At 48.5% G+C, this 19213-nt stretch overlaps 1 protein-coding gene and 1 long non-coding RNA gene across 5 annotated transcripts; one reads left to right on the top strand and one right to left on the bottom strand.

Annotated features, from left to right (window-relative positions):
* Positions 1 to 93: 93 nt before the first annotated feature.
* Positions 94 to 10380, bottom strand: ADPRH (ADP-ribosylarginine hydrolase). Of its 3 annotated transcripts, XM_068691930.1 has the most exons (4): positions 9922 to 10380; positions 8755 to 9101; positions 2518 to 2878; positions 94 to 1801 (listed from the first exon to the last, which is right to left on the bottom strand). In XM_068691930.1, the coding sequence occupies exons 1-4, from the start codon at positions 9975 to 9977 to the stop codon at positions 1414 to 1416; spliced, it is 1152 nt and encodes a 383-aa protein (XP_068548031.1). In that variant the 5' UTR covers positions 9978 to 10380; the 3' UTR covers positions 94 to 1413. The 3 variants fall into 3 exon arrangements, with proteins under 3 accessions (XP_068548031.1, XP_068548051.1, XP_068548041.1); XM_068691950.1 differs by lacking the exons at positions 8755 to 9101; positions 9922 to 10380 and adding an exon at positions 3923 to 4070; XM_068691940.1 differs by lacking the exons at positions 8755 to 9101; positions 9922 to 10380 and adding an exon at positions 3915 to 4061.
* A 279-nt stretch (positions 10381 to 10659) lies between these two features.
* On the top strand, positions 10660 to 14536 carry LOC137860981 (uncharacterized). 2 transcript variants are annotated; one of them, XR_011099297.1, is made up of 5 exons: positions 10660 to 11181; positions 11914 to 12058; positions 12335 to 12427; positions 12986 to 13132; positions 13898 to 14536. It is a non-coding gene; the product is annotated as an uncharacterized lncRNA (long non-coding RNA). The 2 variants fall into 2 exon arrangements; XR_011099296.1 differs by having other exon boundaries at positions 12986 to 14536.
* Positions 14537 to 19213: the final 4677 nt, after the last annotated feature.

Here is a 19213-nt window from a genome sequence, read left to right as displayed (position 1 = left end):
TACAGTATTTAACAGAGACATGCCAGGGCTATTTACTGAACACTGGTTTTGAAATTACTCTTAAAATAGTAAGCACTTTGCACTGAAGTAGTCTGGATTTGAAGAAGCATTTTTTAATAGAATAATACATGGTAAATAGTAGGCAAATATTAATATTCTTGATGGAAGCATAAGACTGTAGTTCACTACCTAAGTTGATGTAAACTGCAACACCTTAATTCTCTCTTTACCCACCTTTACCTTCCACAAGGGTTTAGTCAGTAGGATGGAACTCCCTGGTTAAATGAAAGAGGGAATCTTGATATATTCTTACACATATAGCAAAATCACTGTGAAATTGTGCAAAATGCATTCGCAATGCAGAAGCCAGTAGATGCTTTTTTTTTTTTTTTTTTTTTTTTTCCCGTATTCATATAATCAGAATATCCCAAGTTGGAAGGGACCCTCAAGAATCGTTGAGTTCAACTCCTCACAGGTCTACCCAAAAATTCAGACCGTATGACTGAGAGCACAGTCCAAACGCTTTTTAAACTCCGACAGGCTTGGTGCTGTGACTGCGTCCCTGGGGAGCCTGTTCCAGTGCACGACAACCCTCCTCTCAGTGAAGAACCCCTTCCTGGTTGCCAGCCTGAACCTCCCCTGTCACAGCTTGACACCATTCCCTTGGGACCTATCACTGGTCACTAAAGAGAACAGATCAGCACCTGCCCCTCCACTCCCCCTCACGAGAAACTTTAGACCGCAGTGAGGTCCCCCCTCAGCCTCCCCTTCTCCAGGCTGAACAGGCCCAGTGCCCTCAGCCACTCCTCATACGTCTTCCCCTCTAGGCCCTTCACCATCTTCGTCGCCCTGCTCTGGACAGTCTCCAAGAGTTTAATGTCCTTCTTGTACTGTGGTGCCCAGAACTGCACACAGCACTCGAGGTGAGGCCGCACCAGCGCAGAGTAGAGCGGGACAATCACCTCCCTGACTGACTAGTGATGCTGTGCTTGATGCACCCCAGGATACGGTTGGCCCTCCTGGCTGCCAGGAGCACTGCTGGCTCATGTTCAACTTGCTATTAACCAAAACCCACACATCCCTCTCTGGGTATTTATTTAGAATAAAAAATACCATCCACTAAAATAACCACATGAGAAAACTCTCTTGTCCCTGAGGCAGCTAGCTGTTTGCTCCCTCCCTCTCTCCTAGCAGGTTATCTTGGGCTGCATCTGCTACAATCACTGTGCAAAGGAGAGCTTTTAATGCTACAGATGCTCCCCTCTCAACGCTCCCAAACACCACAGTTGCCTCACTGCCACACCAGCAGACGCAAGCAGAAAACACGAGCCTCACACGGGTCTACCTACGTTAAGCAAAAGGCAGCAGGTGGCGTAAGCATGCTTCCCAGGGGGGTGGTCCTTCCACCCCTACCTAGGTGAGGCGGTACAAGTCCTTGCCCACCTTCTCCAGGCGTTCCCTGTACTCCAAGGGGGCATAGAGGGAGGCGGCGACCCCCCGAAAGCCGTGCATGGCCCCCCACCAGCAGGCCGCAATGGCGGCGGTGGAGTCGCTGTCTCCTGCGTGGAAGAAGGCCCGGTGGGCCAGCTCTGTCCAGGAGTCCCCCGCACCCAGCAGTGCATCGTAGGCGATCATGGGGGCGTCGTGCCCACTGCTGCCCGCCCAGCCGTCGTAGCTGAGGGAGGTGTAGAAGGAGTCTCTCTCTTCCACGCCGTACTTGGAGGGGAAGGTGGGCAGCGAGACCCCGTCCAAGATGCCTCTCTTCGCCAGGTATTTTTTCCATTGCTCCTCGAAGTAGTACCTGCAGAAGAGGGCACAGGACAGAGAGGGTGTGAGAGAAGTCCTGCTGCAGGAGCACACACCCGGCTGCCAGAAAACGCGGCGCCGAGAGAGCCCGGAGCAGCAGCTCAGCAAAATGGTAGGCGTCCCCCGTTGGCCAAACAAGGGACAGGATTTACAGTAAGAGGCACAAGGACACATTTCAGTGAGTTAGATTTCCCCTTCCTCCAGCCACATGGGAGAAGGCAGCCCACCACCTGCCGCTGTTGCACTGCAAAGGATTGGAAGGCTCAGACCGAGAACTGAGTCATCCTCACAAACTCAGCGTACCTCTGCCCGTGTGTGTGCACAGAGCCACGCTGAGTGCGCATCCAGATTTGGTTACGACTTTCAGACTGAGCTCAGCCCTAGACCTGGTGCTCTTCCCCAGCCCTGGTTCCCATCTTTCATCAGGTCATGGTTGAGATGGCAAGTCTAGCTGCCTCATATTGGAGCCAAAAAATGTCAAAGCTACATGACGCTAAAACAACCTGCCGATTTTTTGTTATGTTAGGTGTATTTTTCTCCTGGGGGACATCAGAGACTTTCTGAACCAACCGGATCCCGCAGTAGGCATGCGCTGCTCTCGGAGTGAACCATAATGTGATTACTCAGGCTTAGGTATAAACAGCACTCACCCTCCCGTACGTGAGGTTTATTTTAATTTTAACAAATCCTGGCGGCAGCAGTGCAACTCACCATTGCCCCATGTTCTCCTCCACGAAGAAGCCAGTGTCCCGCACGTAGGCCTTGGCATGCGGCAGCACCTCCAGCAGCTTCTTCCCCCAGGCCGGTGGGGGCACGTTGTTCACCGCAAAAGCCGTGAAGAGGGCCGAGGCCAGGGACCCCAGGTAGCCGGTGGGATGGTGGTGGGTCATCCGGCCGCTCTCGATGCTGACTTGCACCAGCGTGTCCAGCTCGTCGGCGCGGCGGAAGCGCAGGCCGATGCACATGGAGCGCATGGCAGCCCCGCAGCCTCCACCTTTGGGGCTGAAGGGGATCCTCCAGCCATCCGGCTTCTCCGGTTTCAGATTCAGAGCGTTTTTCTGACACATGGCACCTGGGCAGGGAGGAAGAACCACACGTCATGCGGAGGTAGCGTTCTGTAGCATGGAAACCAGGGGAAGGCAGGCAGGGCAGGAGGGCACTGCCCTGTGGAAGGGATTCAGGCTTCGCTATAAATGGAGAAATTGTCTGCTCGCGTCTGGCTCTTGCCTTAAATTGCCACTACACCCTGCGTTTTCTCAAGCAGACCCGATAATTCCAGTTTGTGAAAATAATTATAAAGCCCAGGGGGGTAAAAAACACCCCACTGCTGATTTTTTATTTATGCAATTTATATTGTCACTATTTACATTTGATGTTGCTTGCTTAATAGCATCTATAAAACATTTATACTATCTAAACAAGGTATATTATGCACAACTTCATCTAGATATCTAGATATCCATAAACAGAAGGGAGATTTGGAGATCCATCAGATCACGTTGATCCAGACCCAAAGCAAGACTAAGTACCTCTGCTGTTTTCCTGGCAGATGCTTAACTTCTCTGCCTCACTGCTAGGAAATATTCCCTGCAATAAACCCAGATCTCCCTTGCTGCAGTTTAAGTTTGTCAGAAAGTGAGGAACGCTGTATTTTCCTCACTGCAACAGGGTTTTGCATGAGTAGCTTTGCTGTATTTCTCCTAAATAAGCTGAAGAGTAACTGTATTATGTCAATTGAAAGGTTTGCCCAGCCCAGCTGCTCTCCGAACATAGCCATCAGCAGGTATCTATGGAAAAACTACAAAAAATGTGGCAGCTGCAATGTTTTCCTGAGAACACCCATATGGCTTTCAGCAGACAGAGGAGTCGTCCTGAGTCTCAAGTTGGGTCCAAAGGATGACATTCAGTAACACCCAGTGGACCCAGCAGCCCTGAGCTGCCCTTGTTATCTAGAACCCGCGCATGCTTTCAGCCTCCTCTAACATCCTATGGTAATCTGAGCCACGATTTGGTTATGCAAAGTGTTTCCTTTTATTTTAAACTGCCATTTGGCAATTTCCTTAAATTCCCCTCTGATTTTTTTTTTAATTGCAAGAAATAACAACTACCGATTCACCATGTTATTCCAGTCTGTATACACTTCGGCTCTTCTCTTCAGTCTTCTGCTCTAAGTGGACACCCCAATCCAACTTCGCCCTTCTTCAGGTGGGAAGCCACACATTAACTCCTCGCTGCGCACCTCCATCCCTTTCTTAGTTCTGCTATTTATTGTTCGAAGTGACTCTGCTTCTTCCAGTGCTGCTGCTTTGATAATGCTCATGTTAGTATAGCCCCTTCATAGGTCATGTTAGTATAGCCCCTTCATAGGTTAAAGCCACCTGCACAATTACATTTCAGAGCCCAGCAACCTTCCCTGGCAAAGACCAAGAAAAATTTTGAAGTGCGAAGCCTGAACGATTGTGTGCAAGGAAGAGGAAGTAGGTTTCAAATACTACATTGTCTTTGATCCTCTTCTACCTTGCTTGGCAGTAGGATTTGGTGTACGTCAGTCTGTTTTACCAGCACATGGCATTTACAGCACCCTTGTAACCAAAATACCTCCAAATCCAAGCACAGTTTTAAGATTGGCTGGCCACATACTAGCAGTGCTAGCACTGGTTGGCTGCTGTCAGTAATAATGTCACATGGATCCTTTCACAGTTCTGGTCTACGTTTCTTTAGCATCCTTCTCTCCTGACCGTGTTGGTGCATGACATGCATATTAACTCAGCACAGGGTACAGCCCGCTGTGCTCTGGTGGACCAGCTCAGTGCGTCTCAAACTGAAAAAGCAGCTCTGTCCTGTTGCTCTCACACTATTTGTGCAACCAGCCTGTCATCGGAAATAAATTTTGAGAATGGGAACAGCATATGCAAGGCTTCCCCACAGGAAAAAAAAAAAAAGGGTTGTCGACCAGTGCAGCCCACACTGTCAGGCTACTTTCATTCTCATGAATTCCCCGCAGCGTGACGCTGGCACAAAGCAGAGCTGCCATCTCACCAAGCCTCAGCCCTGCCTGGCGTGCCTGCACACCAGCCTCTGCTACGATGCTGGCGTCACACTGGTAGACGAGGCCTGCTGGTTTTGCTGTCCCACACAGCCAGGCAGCCCCTGGATCAGTCCAGATGTTCTTTATGCAGCCTTCCTCTGGGTGACTTAGAGTGAAAACTGCAGGGCTGTGTCTTTCCACTGGAAGCAGCAGCAAGCACAGCGTTTGGTAGGGGTGGCACTGGGCTCAAGCCTCTAAATATGCTTTCTGTGTAGTTTATTAATTCAGTGCTGGCTGCTATGTATCAAAATCATTAAGAGTGCTATCAGTATAATTTCTAACTGTGTTATGATTAACACAAAATTGAAGCACTTTACAAATCTAAATATACTAAGCATTGCACTTAGACCTATATGGGACCTAAAAAGATCCAGTCAAACAAAACCAAGCTTTAAAAAAGCTGTGCTAATTATCATATTTGTGTGTACTTGGTAAAACAGACTTTCTGGCAGAAAGACAAGAGGAAAGGGAAAGAGCAAAGGGACTAGGATAGCTCAAAATCAAAATATGCACCAGAAAAATTAACTCTGTAATCTTCTTGGAACTGCAAGAAGGGCATTTCATCAGGACATGTTTAGACACGTTGGGACCAGGCAACTCAGTGCTTGATAAGCAGAGAGATCGTTCATTAGCTATTACCAAAGAAAAATGAGGAAGAAGACAAAGCTTAAACTGTAAAGAAAGACTTGTTATTTTGCAATAGCAAGCAGGCGTTTGATTGCAGCTTTAAGCCTGTACATATTACTCTAGGAGATTACTTCTCATAACATGCAAATGAAAAAAAATTGTAAATCATACCAGCATACAACAGGTAGGACTCTGGTGATTTAAGAAGTGATGTATTGCAAGTATTATCCTCATGCTTTTAAACAATTAAAAGATTAAAGCATTCAAAATCTGGTTAAGGAAGACTACGTTGAAAACATGCTGTTAGGCTTTTTTTTAAAACTGGATTAAAAAAAAAAAAAAAAAAACTCCTGTTGGACACTTACCAAATCCTGGTTAGGAACTCCATGCAAACTAAACTAAATGTAATACTGTTTTAAGGAAAAAAGAAATGCAAGCAAAAAGCACTGTGAAAAAAAAGCCAAACTGGAAAAGTTTCATGTAAAGCTGGATGCTATTTCTGGAATTGGCTTTTAGGCTTCTATGCCATTTATTTTGACTTTTCATGAGCACAGGCATGTGCTGGGAGCAGTAACAGCACAGTACCAGCTGGTTAGGGTCTGTCAGTGAGCATAATGAAGGTGAGTTCAAACAATCACATAGTCACAAAAAATTCCATAGGTAGAGGACTTAGACCAAACGGAACAGAGCAACAGGCAACAGCTTTGAAGCAGAAGGTTTCCTGGAGAGCTTTGCAGGCAAGTGTAACATGATGGAAAAAGAAATATGGCCATTCTTGTGTCACTTAATTCATTGGCTTTGCTATCTGCAAAGAACAATGATTTTGGGCCTGTGGCACATCACAAAGAGCAATAATGGATGTAGGGATTCATTTGCCATTAAGACAGTGAGATAGATTGCCCTTCTCTCTTGGGGCTGCTTATTTGAGGGACCCCACTGTGGCCTTCTGGTGACTAATAAAGATGTGGGAATCCCTTTGTTACTGTGGGTTTTGATTTTCAGGTCTGGCTTTCCTTGTGTGGGTGAACAATGTGACTTTCCCCCGCTATTCTAGGGGAATCTCCTCTCTATTGGGTGAAAGTTGCAGCGGCAACTTTCCATTCTCAGCCTTAAAGGCTGCAATTCCCCAGTGAGTATTTAATCTGCTCAGAAGAGCATCATCTCAGGTTCTGTTTTCAGTTATCATCTATTTACTCTGAAATGCCTTAAGAAATTACTGACATGCAACGTCTATCATTATTATTTACAAATACAACATGGAGACCCTGGAATGCAGACAGCTTCTGAGGATATGGATTAGGTGTTCCCTTTTGTAGTAAGGCAGTGAACATTAGGTAGCCAAGTGTCAAATTTAAGCTCTCAGAGGCTAAGACCTGTTCAACTCCTTTCCTGTGGCTGCAGCAGGAGAATGCTGTTGCAAGAGCATTTTCAGCAGATTTCCATTTTTTTCCATGCTACTTTCTCTCCATAGCAGAATTTTACGAGGCAAGCATCTGTGGAACCAGTGCTCACAGAAGAATTTGCATCTCTTTGTTCAGCCAAATAACCTGACCTTTTGTCACTCCAATTAGTCACCATAGCGAATTTACTTTGAGATCCCTTACTTCCAAATGGGAGCTGCTTGTGGGCATGCTGCAGCCCGGTTACTCACATATGGACTGCAGCAGGTGTGCTATTATACTTAGCTATTAATTACTAACATTCCAATTTTAGGCTCTTCTCCTTTTCATCTCAGATTGTAGTCACCAAGCTTAGATATCAGAGACAAAAATAACTTCCAGGTGCTGTCTCACTGACAGCTGTGGTTGGTCCACCTTGGCAGACCCCATCAGCTAGGGGACCTACAAGTTGCTCCTTTGCCAAAACAGCAATAATTCTGTCAAAATTTTAACCTGCTGGCTGCTGCTATCCTGGCAAGCATCATTACCTCTTCTTAAATATTTTATTAATTAATCTGCTCTGACAACTGAAATTATCTGTCTTACTGATTGCTGGTATTTCAGTCCTGGCCATGAGGATAAGCAGTGGCTGCGGAAAGGTACGCAGAACACTTTCCTGCTCAAGTTTCTTATCTGGCTTACCAATGAGAACAATGCAGGATTTGGTCTTTCCCAGGAAAATGTCTTTTAATGTCAAGCCAGAACATTCATGCTGTATTTTGGCCAATCCAGATAGGCATGAGTCCAGCCGAACATTTTTCATTTTTAAAACTTTGTATAGCATTGCAGCATTTGAGTGTTTCCTGACACTTGTCCTGCATGCACTAGCCAAACTAGAGGCCCAGCCTCTGAAGCTCCTATTTAAGTTTATTTCAACCATCTGCAGGAGGCTGGGCCATCTGCAGAGAGAGATGGGGACCTCAGGGAGGTGCTGGGTAAGCAGGCCTGGGTGAACCAGGATCTGCAGAAATACATGGCATGCAGCTTGGATATTGCAGCCTGTCAACGTATCCTTCCCAAACGCTGCTATGCACTGCCAGTCCCTGCAACTTGTGCCCCAAACTTGGCAGCACTGTGGCCGTGCCAAGAAATGAGAGAGGCTGGACCTACAAGGTTCAGAGATCTTAAATGTGGCCTGACTGTCCAGTTGCAGAAAGTAGCCATTCGGAGCTAGCCAAAGGTAGACTTTGGGTTTAATGAACTTAATTATTCCAAGCAGGGATTTCCTTGCCTTTAAATATTTTTATGTGTAATTTATTGCATTTGTTAAAAGAAGTTCTCTATTAGTGCTCTGTTTAGAGGTGTTAACACAGCTTTTCAAGATGCACATTATACATGGGTGAATTTGTGTTTTTCCTCCAAGGGTGTAGGAAAAGACAGTAAAAATAATAATAATAATAAATAAATAATAAATAAACAGCATTCACCAGTGGAAAACCCTCTCATTCCTCTCATGAGTTCAAGGCTAGGCCTCAAACACACCTGTAAGAATGTCTTATAAATGTGGGCAAAACAGTATCTTTTCTCATCTAGTTCTGAGATGGCCAAACACTTCAGCCTGCCTTTTTCTATTCTCAATTCATCCTGAAAGAGTTACTGAGTGTAGAAAACTTTTGGCTGTACAAAAAATACACAATTAATGCTATAAAGAGCCGAAAGCAGAGCTTTAAGGTAAGAAGCTGAGCAGAAGCAGGGCCAGCCTTGGCTCCAAGCTGCATGAACGCAAGAGTCAGTAGCCACAAGGAGAGAGGGCCAGAGGACAGCTCTGCCGAGGAGACATAGCGGAGAGGTTACCTGGAGCTCTGCCTTCCATGTCATTCATGCACTCCTTGTAGTTATTTGCAATCAGGGAATAGAGATGCTCTAAACGTGGATTTTTCCCAGCAGCTACCAGCGCTTCGGCTGTGGCCAGGTGCATCACTGTGTCATCGCTGACTTTCCAGCCTTTGATGCTGATGTTGCTGAGCCCACCCATCTGCGCCAGCTCCTTGTGGATGGTTGGGCCGTGCTGCAGGAACTCCCATTTCCCATTGTAGTAGCCCAGCGTGTCTCCAAGTGCACTCAGCACCATAGATGCCACGTAGTTTTCCATCTCCTTAGGACAAAATTTTTGCCCCAGGACTGCTTCAATGCAGAAAGTACTATGAAGAAAAAAAAAAAAAAAAAAAAGAGAGAGGAGGACAGTAAAGAAAAACTTTCTCAGTTCAGTACAAGCCTCTACTGCTAACCTCTGGTAGCCTGGATTTGTGGCCTAGCACCTGCATCTCCCTCAGAGATGATGTTCCTTCAAAGCACACGCATCCCCCTGGCCCTGAGGCAGGGAGAGCAGGGCATGTCCTGCCGGGGCAGCAGCCAGCCAGGATGGTGCTGTGTGTTCAGGGACCAAAATGCAATGTCAGTACTGCAGAAATGTGTAGGGAAGTAAAGGAAACCCACATTTTCTCCAGATATAGCCCACAGGAGTAAGGAGATCGGATCGGGCCCCCTGTGATTTTCGTACCGTGAGAATAACTTGAGAGTGAAGCCCGCTTTTAGCCGCCCAGTGCCAGCCCATTCACCCTTAGCAGCATAAGGCAGAGCCTGGTACAAGTGGCAGAGAGGGGCTCTGACCAACAGCTGGCCCATCTCCGGAGGGAGGCTGGCTACAGAAACGTGTGCTCTTACAGGCAAAACCAGGCACTCCAGCGGATATTTTAAGCAACACTTCCTCCCTCCCCCCCCCCAGCCAAAACACTTCTGGGTCTGCTGCTTTTTGCTTCTGTGCCTCGATACACGATAAGGAGCCTGTAAGTCTCCCTTCGTCACATGAGCCAGGAAAAATGCAGAAAGAAAACCAGAGGCACAGCGAAAAAAATAAGCTCCTAAAAAACCGCTCTGAGGTTAAGCACGTAATTCGCCTGGCCAGGGGGAGAGGAGGCTGCTTCCTGCCGCACAGCGCCATTGCAGCCCGTCGGGACCTACACGGCCAGGATGCCGAAGGCAGGGTGCCGGCTCCTTACACCCCCTCGCCCAACCATTGGCACGACACGGCGCCGAGCCAAGGACACCGGGCCCTGCCACCAGCGCCTCTCCCAAGGCTACCCCGCTGAGGCCTCCATGATGGCAGTCATGGTAGCACTGTGGTGGCGTAGTACTTCCTCGTTTCCTCCTTTCCTCTGCGTCACCGCTGCCGCGACAGGCCCGGCCCGGGAAGAGGGGGAGGAAGGCGGAAGGCTTGCTCTGCCAGCACAGCCCTCAGATCCCTCTCCAGACACAGAGCAGCTGCAGCAGGGCCACCGAGCAAGCCCCGCAGCCACCCTCCGGCACAAGCCACCACAGCGGCCATGTCCCCGCTCACTGCTTGGGGTGGGGGGAAGACCGAGGCCAGCAGGGTGGCGGCGGAGGGGAGCACCAGCCTTCACCGACCCCGCTGCCCCCGCACTGCCGGGCTTCGCTCCCAGGGTGTCCCCTGCCTTGTGGCTTTGCCGCTCAGCCCCCTGGTGTGCTCCTGGCCAGCCCCCGCTTTCCCTCCCACACCTCCCCACTTTCATTTTTGGGGTTCTGGTCTGTCTTCGTGCCCTTAGGAGCCATACAGTCAATTTGGAAATGAAGTCACCACGTGGAGATGATTATTTTATTAAAATAAAATAAAATAAAATAAAATAAAATAAAATAAAATAAAATAAAATAAAATAAAATAAAATAAAATAAAATAAAATAAAATAAAATAATAAAATAAATATAAAATAGTAAAAACGACAGGTTTTTTGTATCCCCCCCTTGCTTTTCTGTTGAACCTCTGCACTATTTTCCTGAGCACATTCTTTTAGCCAGACCACCAGTCTCCTCCTAGGTGCCAGCGCAAGTTATCCCCTGGGCCCTGCAAGTCGCCAGCATTTACCTGGAGCTTCGTATGGGGCAGCACAAACCCCTCACAGACCCAGGCCTCCTCTGGGCAGATCCCTGCTTTGTCTTGTGTTGGTGGTCCTGCTTCTTTGCATCTCAAAGTGCTTGATGACACCATTGCCTCCTACAAGTTTTACACTTCTTTTTTTTTATGCTGGTGGTGGCTATGTAGCTGAGGGTGTCTACTGAATGGGCAAAGAAGGAAAAGGAAAAAGGAAGTAGGAGCAAGAAATAAGAATAAGCATGGCTTGGACCACCATTTGCAGAGGCTGAACCTTCTCACCAAATCACGGTCCCTTGACAGGCGCACGCCACATCTCCGGAGCCCTGATTCATGTAAGGAGGTACCAACAGCTCTTACATATGAAAAAAAAAAATCAAAATAAAAAATTCCCCCATGGCTATGAGAGAAAGCAGTGGTAGTTTTAGAGCTGCAGCCCTGGGGGATTTCAGGGCAATCAAGACTGCAGTGCCGGGCCAGAGCAGAGTCCCTGGGGAATTTGGGGGCAAGTAAGAGAGCCGGCTGGAGCTGGGCCCTGGGGGATTTCAGGTAGCTGAGAACGCTGAGCTGTGCTGGAGCGTCCACCCCGGTGGCCTCGACTGTTTGGTATTCAGTGTCCATTCAGATATTTACTGCTTCTCTGCCACCCTGCTGTAGACTTGGAGTTTGAGAAGCATCTGGTACAGAAAATAGTAACAGAAAAGAAAGTGGAAAAAGAAGTTTCTGGTGTATCAGCAGAGCCAGTGGTGCCTGCTGACCTTTTCTGCTTGGGTCTGTTTTATACAGAGCAGCTCAGAATTTACTCAGGCTGTTCCTATGCTTAAAAGCAAAACAGGGCTTTTGTCTCCTAAGGTTTGGGCTTGCGAGAGGGAAAACCCCTCCTGCTTTTTGCTGGTTCTCTGTGAGGAAGGGCTTCTGCTGCAGCAGTAAGGGCAGAAGAAAAGAATGTCGCAGGGTTCCCCAGATGGCCAGGAAAATGAGAGCACTCCTCTGCGTTAGCACAAAATAGCTGTGGCACTGAAATCTTTGTATCATGCCACTGTTTTCTGGTTCCTGATCTCTTTCAGATTCCTAAAAAATGAAACCAAAACATGCTTTGGAGCTAAGCAACGTCTCAAATGTGTCACCAAAAAACAACGAGACCTACTCACTGACAGGCAGCAGCTGAGCAACTACCAGCTGGAGCCATCATCAGGAGCCTGCAAGCATGGGGTAAGGAGAGGGGCAATTTTCAGGCTTGAATAAATGTGTTAATCCCAAAGGGACCCTGTGGGATGCATGAAGAGAGCGCTGTCCATCAGGCACACCGCCAGCCTGGGGTCGGTGCAGGGCAGCATTGCCCTGACTTATCCAACAGCATGGGAAAGTGGGGACCCATTTGGCAAGGGTGACCTTCTGTTTATAAGCCATGCAAAAAGTTAAAGTCTCATGATATTGCACCTTTCTGGGGTTTTTGCCTTTTTTTTTTTTTTTTTAATGAAAATTTAGGTTGCGGTGGACCTACGGCCAGGATATGCCTTCTGGAAAGTACCACCTTGGAGAAGCTCACTGACATGCCCCTGCCATGTGTTGGACACTGTGGTTAGTACTTGCTTAGACTCAGAATTTTCCTTCATGTTCATCTGGAAAAAAAGGGTAATTCTCTCTGACTAAAAAAAACTGTGCCTTTTCTAGATGAGCCTGACTCTGGGGGGCTGTGAAGGGCAGACTGCAGTGTTAGGACCATGTGCAGGTTTAGACCCTGTGGGACATTTCCACAGAACTACTTGAGGCCTTCAGGCCAAGATCTAGAATAATGTGCAAATTAAAAACACATGATGGCAGCTCAAATTTGTGCTCTCTTGAACCTGGCAGTGCCTCTGTTCTCAACCCTACGTCTGTCCCTGAAATGGGGCTGCAAGGGGACATCTGGGATTTCCATTCTTCACCTCTAGTGTGAACCTTTCCCTTGCCCCTTATATTAAAATGTGGCTTTCCAAAGAGTCTTTTGGGCCCTCACACATGTTCATTTTGGACCAGGGCCAATCTCTAGCAGCCTTTCCTTCTTTTAATAGCACTTTTTTTCTCTGTAATGACAGCTGGCATTTTTTTTTCTGAGTGGGGAAATACTTCTGGGCTTACCCTAGCTCTCATCCCCAGGTGTGCGTCTTTCTTTGTCACTGGCCAGTAAATAACAACACACTGCAACACGCGGTGACCGACATTCAAAGCAGGAGCCGCCAGGGCCACGTGAGGGCTGCTGGGGACCTGGAGAGCTCGCTGCAGCCCTCCACGGGCTGAGTGGAGGTGAGGTGATGGTGCGTGACCCTGTGCATGATGCTCGCCGTGGTGGGGCAGCTGGGGCTGCTGCACTCAGTCTGGGCTGGTGGCTGCAAACAGCATCGGCAGCTGCTTCTGGCCCTGCCCTTCCTTCACCTGAGGCATGGCAAGGAGCTTTCTGCCTCAGCTTCTCCTTCTGGTGGGGCAAAGACTCTTCTTGCTGCCTGCCTTCCCGTGGTCATGACAGCGGGGGGCTCCCACCTCGCTTGGTGCTGTCCAGGGAAGCACGACTGAGTAAGCAGGAGAGTGCCTCGACTCCAAACACAGCCTGTGTCTGAGGGGAAGCCAGCACAGAGGTGTTTTTGCCTGGAAATGGGATCCTGTGTGGGTGTTTTGGGGGATTGACAAGAGAAGTTTTGAAGGACTTGGCTGAAGCAGCTTTTAGCGAGCACAGCAGAGGAAGTCCCTCCGTGTGACCAACTCGGCTTCAGGGAATGCTGCTCTTCAGCCTCTCATTCAGGAAACAAAATTGCATTGCAGAAGTATCTGCCTCTTTCTTTCCAAGCTCCTTCTACAAACTGTCTGAGAGAGCTTCTGGCCGGGGCAAAGAGGAAACTGAAAAATTAGTGTGATCTGTGAATTGTGTTACCTGCACCTCTCTACAGGGTGCTGCCAAAAGCCCTCCTAACATGCATTTAAAAAATTAAGGGGAAAAAAAAACTCTTTAAAGTAACTGCGGTTCTTCAGGGTAGAAGATAAATGGAAAAAAAAAATTCAATTTCTTCACCACAGAGAGAGAGGCGTTGCGATGGCCACCAGGGATATCCAGCACTGTCAATCCCAGGGTTGTCAGCTCCTGGATGAGCTGAGGGCTGCGATCACCTCTCCCTCATCCAAATCTGGTAAAAGGAATGACAAATTCATCTTTATCACCCCTCTGCTGGGTTTATAGCTGTCTTTTTGGCAAATTGGGGTGTATGGGGACAGGAACCACCCGGGCAGACTGCAGGTCCTGCTTATGAGCCCGGGGAAGTCAGTGAAGCAATCCTGGTCAGCTGCTGCGGATGTGGGATTTGGCTCAAGCGGCGGATGTGAGGCTCTGGGGCTGGCGGGCTAGTTGCTCCTTGATGTAAATAAAGTGACATATTCATTTTCAGTCGTGTGCCAGTGCTGGCACTGTGCTCCCCACCTGCAGTACGAAGGCGTTTGTGGGCTGCTTTCTTTCCATGAACTGCTGGCAGTTGCACCTGTGTCCTTTCAAGAGAGCACAAATTTGAGCATGTAGGGGCTGAGGGACACGTTGGAGGGGTGTCATGCCTGTGAGCAGAGGGGCCCACCAAGCCTGCCTTATGGCCAGCTCAATCCACAACCACCAGCAGGATAATCTGAAGGCTCTTGGTGAGGGTCATCTGCCTGCAGCGTAAAGCCCACATGGGTCTCCATCCTACCAGAGTCAGCTAACTTGAGGGGGGTAGAGATGGGGGCACTGGATGAGGCCTGGGGGAGCAGATGTGTGGGAATGGTGTTGAGAAATTCCCGTTAGCTTATCAGGGAGCACTTACAGCACCAGGACCTGCCGGGCTGAAGGATGACTTTCCTCAGTTTGAATGACTTAAACTGAGAGTAGGCAAAATCCTAGATATGATAGGTTAGGAAAAGCCCTGTGGTGTCTTTGAGTTACTTGATTGGGTGGTTGTTTTCCACCACTGGGATTTCTCTTATGCAGGGCTGTGACCTGAGCCTCTTCTCTTGTCTTTCTCTTCGGGCTGTTTCTTCACCAGCTCCCCCTAAAACTCTGCCATTCCTTGGAAAGACTCCCGTTTGTGGCCGTATACCAAATAACAAAGGGTCATAGAATTAGTGGGAAAATGCTTAGCAGAAAGGATGGCAAGGCACGACATTTTGAAGTTTACTTCTGCATTTGATTCTTCATGAATTGGATTTCAGAGAATTGGGAAGTGCTGGTGTGTGACAGAAGAGGAACACATGAACAAGCTCACTGAATGCTGTTGTATCCATCGGTCTGACGAGGCTTAAAAATATCTGCCTGCTTCCTTTCTCTACTTACGCACTTTCTGTGATGCAATCCAATGGTGGCACTGCCCTGATGCGTGGAGAAGTCCTGCTGGAAGGAGGGGCGGGGAGGTGGTGTAAGTTGCCCTCCCCACTTCCGAACTCACACGCACCCTGTGCATGTACCCACGCTCACAGGGGAGCAACGCCTTTGGAGGAGGCCACAAAAGGCACCTCTGTGCTGCTCCCAGGATGGCCCTGGTCTGGCAGGAAGGATGGGTGAACCTTTGATGGCAATCACTAGGCAGAGGCTGTTGCTAACTACGAAACCTCTTGCTTTTAAAAGAGATAGCATGTGAGATCTGGGAGGAGATGACCTGTCACTGATCTGCCAAGTAGATGGCTGCACAGACCTGCAAGATAGCGAAAAGAGGATCTGGCTTGGGAAGAAAAACAAACATATTTGACTGGTGATGCCTGTTAGACCACACGTTGTCAAAAGTCATTTGAAAGTTAAGGAAATCACAGCCCCAGCAGGCACAGGGAGGTGTGGAAACCAAGATGCTGCTCCTTTTGTATTCCCTGGTTTCACATGAACCCAGTTTCATGAACCCAGTAGTCCCTGGGTTCATACAACACAAGGACAGTGCCTCTGCACCACCAATTCCTCACAGGAACAGGTTGCCCAGAGAAGCTGCGGGTGCCCCATCCCTGGAGGTGCTCAAGGCCAGGCTGGATGGGGCTTTGGGCAGCCTGGGCTGGTGGGAGGTGTCCCTGCCCATGGCAGGGGATTAGAGCTGGATGATCCCTAAGGTCCCTTCCAACCCAGTTTATGGCTGTATGATTCTATGAATCCCTCGGTGTGGATCAGAGGGGAGAAAACACTCCTTATAGAAGACCCCTCCCTTTTGCTCCTGCCCAAGCCCACAGCAGCAAGAACGCCAAACAGCTTCTTGTTTGACACAGATGTGACAAGAGCATGAGCTCAGGGACCAGGCTTTGTGTCAGGACAGGCGTGTGCTGGATGTGGGAAATGCATTGGTCTCTGCTCTGTCAAAGCAGCCACTGCCGGAGAGCTGGGGGGTGTAAGAGGCAGCACAGGGTGAGATCTTTTCCATGCTGTTCAGTCATCTGCATGCGCTGGGACTGGTGTGCTGGAAATGAAACGCTGCTTATCCTACCCCAGCCTCCAGAGCCTTCTCCGTTTTTCCACAGAATATCCCTGGCATGCCAGCCGCTTTGATGTGACCCAGCCATGCATGGCTCGTTTTGGCTGCGATAGCGAAACCTGGGAGGCCGTGCTTGGCCTGACACAAATGTGTCTAGCCATAACTGAGGCAGGATGAGGAACCCGTAGTGCCTCATGCCTCGGCCAGGAGGCAGCCAGCCAGAAGGACTGATTGCACACCAGCTGGAAAGCAGGCGGCTGTACGCGTGGGTGCTGGGAGGGGGGAACGAGGGGCTACATTGCCCCCAAGTTCAGGAGATAGCATGTGAAAACACAGCCCAGTGGTAAGGATTTCTGCCACTGAGAGGAGCGTAGCAAAGGTCGTTCCTATCATTACACAGCCAAGGCTGGAGAGGTAGGTGAGCCAGGGCCTCCAAACAGCCCGCTAGCCTGGCCTCAGTACATGGAAAAAGAGTTACAGTGCAAAACAAGTTTACCAAGGCTATCTGTCTCATGCCAGGCTATCCTGGTAGGTTGGTGGGGTTGTTTGTTGTTGTTTTTTTGATAAGATAATTGATTACATGGACAGAGGACTTTGGAAAGACAGCTCTTACAGACAAAACCACCAAGCTGGAGAAACAGGATTAATGTGAGTATCGTAAGTATTTACCTAAAGAAAGGATGTCAGGAGGCTCTGTCTTAAGGGAAAGAAGCAGGGTGGAAAGAGGTTATTAACTGGGCTCCTCAAAGGGCTGATCTTGTTTTCCCAGAAAGAAAACAGGCATCAATCAGATTTGGTCAGATCTGAAGGGCTGGTCGCCGCAGAGATCACTCAGCCTGCAGCAAGGAGAGCTGACGGCACCGAGGGCTGGAATGAGGGCAGCCGGATGAAAGTCAGCAGCAAAAAGTCACAGCTTGTGCGTGCAGAGCCTGGCTGTAGGACATGGTGCTCCCAGCTTGTCCCTGCCATCTGGAAAGTAAAGGGGAAGGGCAGTTCTGGTTGATCATAAATGATGATGAATCCTCACCATTGTGCAGCTGAGGAGAAAGCTGTGAGCAGAGATGAGGTCTCCTCAGGTTGAAGACACTTTAGGGTGTTTATGAAGGCTCTTCTTATTTCCAGAGGTGATCCCAGGGTTGCCAGTGATACCTGCTCAGGCTTCAGTAAACAAGAGCTCAGCTCTGCAATGCCAGAGAGGGAATCTGTGTGTATATACGTGCCTTAGCATGCCTGCTGAATGGGCCAAGCACAGCACCTGTGCCATGAAATTGCCTTGTCTCCTTGTCTCTCTCACGGCATTTCATGAGCATGGTGAGGTCTCAGGCCTCACCTCAGCCTGTGCCCTCTCCCAGTGCCGTAAGCAGAAGACAAAATTTTGGTGGAGGAGCTGAATTCAACAGGCAGGCACACCTGAACCTCACGGCGAGTGGATGGTGTCCCTGAGGTCACCAGGAAGGCACAAACAAGTACCCGTGCCCCAGAGGTCTGAGGGTTTCGTCCAAAAAAGTGTGATACCCATGTAAAGGGGGAAGTCCCATGGCATGCACTTACAGAAAATCACTCTTTTTTAGGTTCAAAGGGAAAAGAAACAAACCAACACTGGACACCACATTTAGGCTTGAGGTTCAAATGTTTTCAGGTTTGGTTCTTGTTTTAGGTTGTGGGGGCTTTTGCTTTTGTTTGTTGTCTCCTGAACTCCCCCTCCCACCTTCAAATGTCAACCTGGCAGGTTTCTGGAATTGAGTCCTTTTGAGCTTTGCTTCCTGAAAACCTTGAGTCTGCACTTCCCAAGTTGGTGCCTGATCTGTGTGCCCATTAGCACGATCTGTGTCTGCGGACACATCGGCAAGGACAGATACATAGCTATCCCTAAATAAGTAAATCTGCCAAAAAATGTTGTGTTTGGCAAGAAAACAACTCTAACATGAGGAGTAGCCATCCCACAGGGTGTCAGCGTGACTTTACTGCAGAGAGAGGTTTTGGAGGCTCTTTGTACTAATCCCTCTACCGAGCACATACAGTTCTGCTCTTGGGGTCTGACTCCCATTGAAATCAGTGTTTCTGACACAGATCTGTGTCAGAGCAGTATTCACACTGTCGTATAGGACAGTTGGTGCTGATTTCATGCCCTCTGCTTGCAATCAGTAGCCGTCCCTTCGCTCTAACCTCAACTCACCAGGTTCTGCTGCTGATGCTGGTTCTAGGGCTCGTCTGATACGCCAGTAAATTGATGCATCTCACCAAGATGGCACAGAAAAGTCTATTTTAGTGAGTTAGTTTTTCACTGGGTTAGCACGTTGAATCAGATGCCAAGGGATCACTGAGGGGCGAATGTGCCAGGGTGAGGTTTGTCCCTCTCTCTGACTGATCATACTGAAATATTTCTCAGGATTCTTGCAAGTGTGCAGCACAGAAACCACATACAAGATGAATTAACTGGGGGGTACTAAAATCAAAACAAGATTTTGACAAGCAAAACTCACTTACAGGGAGTCAGCCCTTAGTCATACTTACCAATTCCCCAAGCTGGGAGGACAAACACCCAGCAGACCTCATGTAGAAGGCAGACTCTTTTTCAAATGCTATGTTATACCTCAGCTCATTCATTTTTACACGTGCATTTTCATATCTGTGCATTGTTGTGTTGACACGTGCTTAAAGGCTTACATGCTTACTTAGCAGTGTTTTAGTTTCTCGTCGTCACTGTGGTTTTATGATTAGGACAGCTTGAACTTCGGTGGACCTCTCCAAAATATCTAGGAACAAAGCCCTCAGACACAGCAGAATCAGAGTCTTACTCTTTTTTTTTTTTTTTTTTGCCTACTGAGCACAAGGGCTGTCTCAGTTCCCCACGTAGCACAGAGCAGTCCTGTCCTGTCGGGATATGAACCAGATTGAAAATCACTTTCCCCATGACCCAGTCACT

Source organism: Anas acuta, chromosome 1 (genome assembly GCF_963932015.1).
Source record: "Anas acuta chromosome 1, bAnaAcu1.1, whole genome shotgun sequence".
Taxonomy (NCBI): Eukaryota; Metazoa; Chordata; class Aves; order Anseriformes; family Anatidae; genus Anas; species Anas acuta.
This window is presented reverse-complemented; position numbering and strand designations above follow the sequence as displayed.

What these genes read in the sequence shown, in the direction of transcription:
- ADPRH (XM_068691930.1), bottom strand. Translation starts at nt 9,977, where the DNA reads ATGGTTGGGCGAGGGGGTGTAAGGAGCCGGCACCCTGCCTTCGGCATC. An exon ending in GCCTTCGGCATCCTGGCCGT is followed by an intron (nt 9,102 to 9,921) that starts GTAGGTCCCGAC and finishes TTTTCTTCATAG; the next exon opens with TACTTTCTGCATTGAAGCAG. An exon ending in CATGGAAGGCAGAGCTCCAG is followed by an intron (nt 2,879 to 8,754) that starts GTAACCTCTCCG and finishes CTCCCTGCCCAG; the next exon opens with GTGCCATGTGTCAGAAAAAC.